Here is a 7500-nt window from a genome sequence, read left to right as displayed (position 1 = left end):
CTCTCACGCCACACATCCCTTTTCTCATGCAGAGAAAAATCGCGAAGCAAAGAGGACACTGACACCGACAGACAAGACAGAGCAGGTTACTATCGATATGAAACAGATTCTCAGCTCTCAGATTCTGTCAATTTTATTACAAAATTCAAACAATAAACACCGTTTTGGCGCTTGTAAATGTGACGTGAAAGAACGCTGACAGATCTGTTCAAGCGGCACGTGAACGGATCATCTGTTACTCTTTACTACCAACTTACCGAGATGTAATAAAATCGATCGATCAGTGTTTTTCAACCGCGGAAAGATGTCCATAAAACAGCTGGAGAACAACATATGCCACGTAACGCTACATTTACCTCAGGAATCCCTTTTAATGACCCATAGCACGCATGTGGACTTAAAATAATTGCTATAGAGAGGAGTATTTTGCTAAATATGATAACTATATTACACATTCATTGTATTTTTACCTATAGCATTAAAATAGTATAACGTTGTTATTATAAAAAACGCATTATATTTAATTTGAGTTAGTTTTAACCTTTAATAATACTGTCACGGTGTGGCTTCATGTCTTGTTCCTGTCTGTCCTGTGTTTCCCTTGTCTTGTGTGAACTTTAGTTATTTCCTGTTCTGTGTCATGTTTTGTAGTCCTTTGTAGTTTTTCTAGTTTATAAGTATCCCCAGGTGTTTCTGATTAACCACGCCCTCTTGTTATCTTGTCTAGCTCGTTTACCCCTGTATTTAAGCCCTGTGTTTCAGCCCTGTCTTTGTGAGTTGTTAATGTTGTAATGGTTGCTGTTTCTGTGTTCCTGGTCTGAGTTTCCTTTGTTTGTTTTATCAATAAATGTGCTTGCAATTGGATTCACTGCTCGCTTCATTCTTCCCAGATCGTTACAGAACAACTCACCAAATAGGAATCCAGCAGCACGGATCTCGCCTGATCTACACAACCTAGACCGGGAGTTCGCTGGACAGATCGCGGCCTTGGCCCTGGAAAGCCTTGATCTATTCCAGTATACGTGGGGATTTGTTCCTCTTGCTGCCTCCTGCTCCCTGGATGACGAGGCAATTAAAGTCTGTTACCGGCTGGGGGCTAAGGAGGTTAACCCGAGGGAACTCCCCAATCTCTCCGGTCTGGGCTGGAGAGAGGCGCTTTCCAGATGTTTGGAGAGCTTCATCCCGTGTCACGCCAGGCCTTTACCGCTGGTCCCTGTTCCGGTGGTCCCAGTTCCGGTGGTCCCGAATCCGGTGGTCCGGAGACGGAGGAGGAGGAGAAAAATGGCCTCCTCAACGACGTGTCCGGTGGCTCCTAAGCCAAAGACCGTCCAGCCAGAGACTGTCCAGCCAGAGATCGTCCAGCCAGAGCTTCACGTCAGCCACGTCCAGCCAGAACTTCACGTCAGTCACGTCCAGCCAGAGCTTCACGTCAGCCACGTCCAGCCAGAGCTTCACGTCAGCCACGTCCAGCCAGAGCTTCACGTCAGCCACGTCCAGCCAGAGCCAGTCTTCGAGCAAGAGCCAGAGCCAGTCTTCGAGCAAGAGCCAGAGCCAGTCTTCGAGCAAGAGCCAGAGCCAGTCTTCGAGCAAGAGCCAGAGCCAGTCTTCGAGCAAGAGCCAGAGCCAGTCTTCGAGCAAGAGCCTGAGCCCGTCGCCTGTTCGCCAGAACCGGAGCATATCACCTGCCCGCCAGAGACTGAACACGCCGCACTTGAGTCTGCTCTGGAAGACACAGCGCTTATTGTGGTGTCCATGGCTGTTTTGTGTGTGTGGGCAGCACACACATCAGCGACAGCCCATGAACCCAGCCCAGAGTTTCCTTCGCCGCTGGTCCCGTCCAGCCCAGAGTTTCCTTCGCCGCTGGTCCCGTCCAGCCCAGAGTTTCCTTCGCCGCTGGTCCCGTCCAGCCCAGAGTTTCCTTCACCGCTGGTCCCGTCGAGCCCAGAGTTTCCGTTACCACTGGTCCTGCCCAGCACAAAGCCCTCTGCCATGCTGATAACGCCCAGCCCAGAGCCCGTTGATCCTGCGCCAGAGGCCGCCGATCCAGAGACTGTTCAGGTCACGTCTGCCGATCCAGAGACTGTTCAAGTCACGTCTGCCGATCCAGAGACTGTTCAAGTCACGTCTGCCGATCCAGAGACTGTTCAAGTCACGTCTGCAGATCCAGAGACTGTTCAAGTCACGTCTGCCGATCCAGAGACTGTTCAAGTCACGTCTGCCGATCCAGAGACTGTTCAAGTCACGTCTGCCGATCCAGAGACTGTTCAAGTCACGTCTGCCGATCCAGAGACTGTTCAAGTCACGTCTGCCGATCCAGAGACTGTTCAAGTCACGTCTGCCGATCCAGAGACTGTTCAAGTCACGTCTGCCGATCCAGAGACTGTTCAAGTCACGTCTGCCGATCCAGAGACTGTTCAAGTCACGTCTGCCGATCCAGAGACTGTTCAAGTCACGTCTGCCGATCCAGAGACTGATCAAGTCACGTCTGCCGATCCAGAGACTGATCAAGTCACGTCTGCCGATCCAGAGACTGATCAAGTCACGTCTGCCGATCCAGAGACTGATCAAGTCACGTCTGCCGATCCAGAGACTGTTCAAGTCACGTCTGCCGATCCAGAGACTGTTCAAGTCACGTCTGCCGATCCAGAGACTGTTCAAGTCACGTCTGCCGATCCAGAGACTGTTCAAGTCACGTCTGCCGATCCAGAGACTGTTCAAGTCACGTCTGCCGATCCAGAGACTGATCAAGTCACGTCTGCCGATCCAGAGACTGATCAAGTCACGTCTGCCGATCCAGAGACTTTTCATGTCACTTCCTCCGAGCCAGTGTCTACGGACAAGATGGCCGCCTCCGAGCCAGTGTCTACGGACAAGATGGCCGCCTCCGAGTCAGAGTCTGTTCCTGTTCCCGAGCCAGAGTCTGTGTTGTCTGTTCCCGAGCCAGTGAGTGTGTTGTCTGTTCCCGAGCCAGTGAGTGTGTTGTCTGTTCCCGAGCCAGTGTGTGTGTTGTCTGTTCCCGAACCAGTGTGTTTGTTGTCTGTTCCCGAGCCAGTGTGTGTGTTGTCTGTTCCCGAGCCAGTGTGTGTGTTGGCTGTTCCCGAGCCAGTGTGTGTGTTGGCTGTTCCCGAGCCGGTGTCTGCTATTCCCGAGCAGGTGTCTGCTGTTTCCGAGCCGGTGTCTGCTGTTCCCGAGCCGGTGTCTGCTGTTCCCGAGCCGGTGTCTGCTGTTCCCGAGCCGGTGTCTGCTGTTCCCGAGCCGGTGTCTGCTGTTCCCGAGCCGGTGTCTGCTGTTCCCGAGCCGGTGTCTGCTGTTCCCGAGCCGGTGTCTGCTGTTCCCGAGCCGGTGTCTGCTGTTCCCGAGCCGGTGTCTGCTGTTCCCGAGCCGGTGTCTGCTGTTCCTGAGCCGGGAACGCCCGAAGGGCCTTCTCCGCCGTGGCCGCCCGAGGGGTCTTCACCGCCGTGGCCGCCCGAAGGGTCTTCTACGCCCTGGCCGCCCGAAGGGTCTTCACCGCCCTGGCCGCCCGAGGGGTCGTCTCCGCCCTGGCCGTCCGAGGGGTCGTCTCCGCCCTGGTCGCCCGATGGACTGTCACCGCCCTGGCCGCCTGCGCGGCCTGCTCCACCCTGGCCGCCGCCTGCGCGTCCTGCTCCGCCCACGTCCCATGGCCCATGCCCGCCATTGCAAGGCCCTGGTCCTGTTCCCTGCGCGGACCTGGCCCTCCATCCCTCCCCCAAGACCACCCTCCTGAACTTTTTTTTTTTGTTTGTTTTTTACGGGCGTCGGGAGCCGCCCATAGGGGGAGGGCTATGTCACGGTGTGGCTTCATGTCTTGTTCCTGTCTGTCCTGTGTTTCCCTTGTCTTGTGTGAACTTTAGTTATTTCCTGTTCTGTGTCATGTTTTGTAGTCCTTTGTAGTTTTTCTAGTTTATAAGTATCCCCAGGTGTTTCTGATTAACCACGCCCTCTTGTTATCTTGTCTAGCTCGTTTACCCCTGTATTTAAGCCCTGTGTTTCAGCCCTGTCTTTGTGAGTTGTTAATGTTGTAATGGTTGCTGTTTCTGTGTTCCTGGTCTGAGTTTCTTTTGTTTGTTTTATCAATAAATGTGCTTGCAATTGGATTCACTGCTCGCTTCATTCTTCCCAGATCGTTACAAATACCAGCTGACAGGGCTCTCTGTTTACAGCATTAGGTGAATTATTTTTTGAGAACAATTAACAACACATTAACGTATCTACCATACCTAATATTTATCCAAACAAATTTATATTGAATCAAGATCAGAATCAATTCACAAGAATTGAATTGAAATTGTGAAATTTGTGTTAAGCAATAATAAAAACACTAGCATACCAGTCATTGTGCCATGTAAACATTGTTTACATGGTTAATTAACTTAATAAAATTTTTTAGTTACCAAATAATTTGACAATCACAACACAGTTATTGTGATGCAAGATTTTTGTTTTTTTTACACATCCCCCCAATCCCAATCCACCCAATTTATTTTGTTACATTTTTAATGTTTTCAAAGACAGGGCCTGTCCTCTTGTCTTTTTGGCTTGTTGTTTCTGATTGTAATTAAATCCAGATCAAATCCCATAAGGGAATATTAAAACAAAATAAAGTTAAAACTTGTTTTGAACAATTTCTTTGTCATCTGCAGATTGATTTTAAGTAGGGAGAGAAAAAAAAATCGATTTAAATCGTAAATCGGATTTTTAGTGAAAAAATCGGGGATTTTTTTTTTAGGCCATATCGCCCAGCCCTAGTTTAAAATGATTTCAACATAATGTAAAGAAATAACTGTGTTTGGTGCACATTCCAACACTTATTTAATTTAACTCTCATTGTTTTTTAATGACAAAAACGAAATAGTTTTTCAGTTATCACAACTGTTATAACACTGCTAATTCAATAAAGATATTACTGTTACTAAACTCTGCTCAAAAGAAATTTAAATTCCAAATTGATCCATATCGTGATACGTATCGTATCGTGGCTTTAGTATCGTGATGCGTATTGTATCGTGATATTGTCGGTGATCCACAGCCCTAATAAACATATATATATATATATGTATATTAAAGGTAACACTTTATTTTAGGGTCCAATTCTCATTGTTAACTAGTTTATTAGTGTTTATTAGTACTTAAAAAGCACATATTAATGCTTTATTCTGTATGATCATATTCTAGATCCCTTAATCCTACCCAATACCTAAACTTAACAACTACCTTACTAACTATTAATAAGCAGACATTAGGAGTTTATTGAGGCAAAAGTCATAGTTAATAGTTAGACATAGTTAAAATTGGCTAAAGTGTGCCAATAAATTTTAATTTAAATAAATAAATATGGCAAATATACACCAAACAAGTGTCCTGGCCAATATATATATCATCTGCCCATATAATCAGGACCGTCACATGAAAGTTTAGAGACAATAATATCGAAGCAGATTCAAGACAGGAAGTCTATTCCTGCATGAAGGATTTGCTATCTTCCCACCTCTCCTGACGTGTGTGTGTGTGTGTGTGTGTGTGTGTGTGTGTGTGTGTGTGTGTGTGTGTGTGTTAGGCAGAATAAGATCACATTGGAGTGAATTGGGGAGGTGGGAGAAGCTACAGCATCTGTTCTCCCCAGAGACTCTGACATCCATCCATCCATCCACTAATGAGTGCTAATCAATACAACCCTACTCTACAACTCCCTCTTAGGAAACATTCAATTAAATGGAGCGTTGCAGCTTTTTTGTTGAGACACTATAGCTGGTGTAACCCTAACCCTACAGCATGACTTCAAATGAGAACAGGTTCTACAGAAGCACATTAGAACGAATATCAACAATAGCAGAACAATCTGTGACGGACAGATACTGCCTGCTTCCTTTTAATGGATTAATGCGTCACATTGTGTCAGAATTACTGTAATTATGAGATTAAAAGCTTGCGTTAAAAATGTATAATTTCTATAGCAATGCCAAAAATTAGGCAAAAGAAATTTGGTTTTGTTGTCAAGGATTTTATTTTTTAGGGGGCTCACTGCATTAAATTATATCCATGTTCTATAAATCCATAAATATTTTTTTAAAAAGTACATTAGGAAACAACATTCCATACTTATATATTTTATTTAGCAAGGATTCATTGAATTAATCAAAAGTGAAGTAAAGACGAATAAACAACAACAATTTAAAATAAAAGCTGTTCCTTTGATCTTTCTATTCATCAAAGTTTCCATACAAATAGCAGCAAAACTGTTTTCAACACTGGTAATAATCAGAAGAGTTTCTTGAGCAGCAAATCATCATATTATACTGATTTCTGAAGGATCATGTGACACTGAAGACTGGAGTAATGATGCTGAAAATTCAGCTTTGATCACAGGAACAAATTGCATTTTTAAAAATAAAAAGTTATTTTTGATTAAATAAATATAGCCTTGTTGAGCATAAAAGACTTCTAAAACATAAAAAAAAAATATTTTATGCCCTTTATTTTAAGGTGAAATAGTTACATTGTACTTAATTACTGAGTAATATTATTAACTACATGTACTAACTATGAGTTAGGGTTAGTTATTTGTAATTATGCATAATTTACTGTTATTACTATAGTAAGTACATGTAGAAAGGGGTAAATACGTCACCTTAAAATAGTGTTACCAAAAAAACGTATTGACCCTGACACTTAGGAAAATTTTTTAATACTGAATGCAAATCTCATACTCACCAGGAAGTCCTCTTCACAGTACACCTTTCCGTTAACATTATAGAAAGCCTTGCCTCTTAGTCGCCGTCCTGAAAAAAATTCAATAAATAATGCTACCACTTCAAAAAAAATGTCATCTTACATGCTGCATAAAATGTTGCAGAAGAAACTCCACGTGTCTTCATGTTGTGCATTTACAAACAGCTTCGACAACAAACAAGCAATTATTTTTAATTGGCAAAGATCAAATGATTGAAAGGATGAAATATGTTTTTATCTTTGATGCATGTTAAGAGGACAGCTGTGTTCATTCCCACAACACAAACACACTCACAAAACCACCAGCGCCTGATGTGTAATGCACACAAAAATGCTTCTTAGGGTGTGTTCAAACTTGTAATTCGATGCGATTGTTCTGGACCAAAAAAAGAAAACAACACAAAAACATTTAGTTCTGGTCCGCTTAGCGTTCACATTGGCATTTTAAAACCAAACCTAAAGGCATGGGATATTTTCACAACCTGATTGGTCGTCTTTTATTACGTATATTTCACCACAGAACTTACCGAACATCCAAAACAATGCTGTGTTCTGGGTTAAATGTGCTCGTTGTATGTGCGTAACCTACATATGATGGTATTCAGACCAGCTAAGAACTCTTAAATTTGTAAAGGAGCCAAAACAGCAACATGAATCACTCCGTCACACACACACACACACACACACACACGAAGATCTCTGCAAGGAGACGTGGTTCTGACGCCTGAACTGAACTGTGATGGACAACATCAC

The 7500-nt window shown here is 44.4% G+C and overlaps 1 protein-coding gene and 1 long non-coding RNA gene across 2 annotated transcripts in view; one reads left to right on the top strand and one right to left on the bottom strand.

Annotated features, from left to right (window-relative positions):
* Window positions 1-7500, bottom strand: part of wtip (WT1 interacting protein) — a 56949-nt gene that overhangs the window by 11001 nt on the left and 38448 nt on the right. Inside the window, exon 3 of the mRNA XM_077194670.1 lies at window positions 6730-6797. Within this exon, the coding sequence (XP_077050785.1) occupies window positions 6730-6797 (68 nt within the window). The remainder of the gene's footprint in view (window positions 1-6729; window positions 6798-7500) is intronic.
* Window positions 3069-3566, top strand: LOC143700951 (uncharacterized). The gene is made up of 3 exons (XR_013189688.1): window positions 3069-3084; window positions 3154-3216; window positions 3526-3566. It is a non-coding gene; the product is annotated as an uncharacterized LOC143700951 (long non-coding RNA).

Source organism: Siphateles boraxobius, unplaced genomic scaffold, assembly GCF_051911475.1.
Source record: "Siphateles boraxobius isolate OS27281-9 unplaced genomic scaffold, OSU_SipBor_1 32, whole genome shotgun sequence".
Taxonomy (NCBI): Eukaryota; Metazoa; Chordata; class Actinopteri; order Cypriniformes; family Leuciscidae; genus Siphateles; species Siphateles boraxobius.
This window is presented reverse-complemented; position numbering and strand designations above follow the sequence as displayed.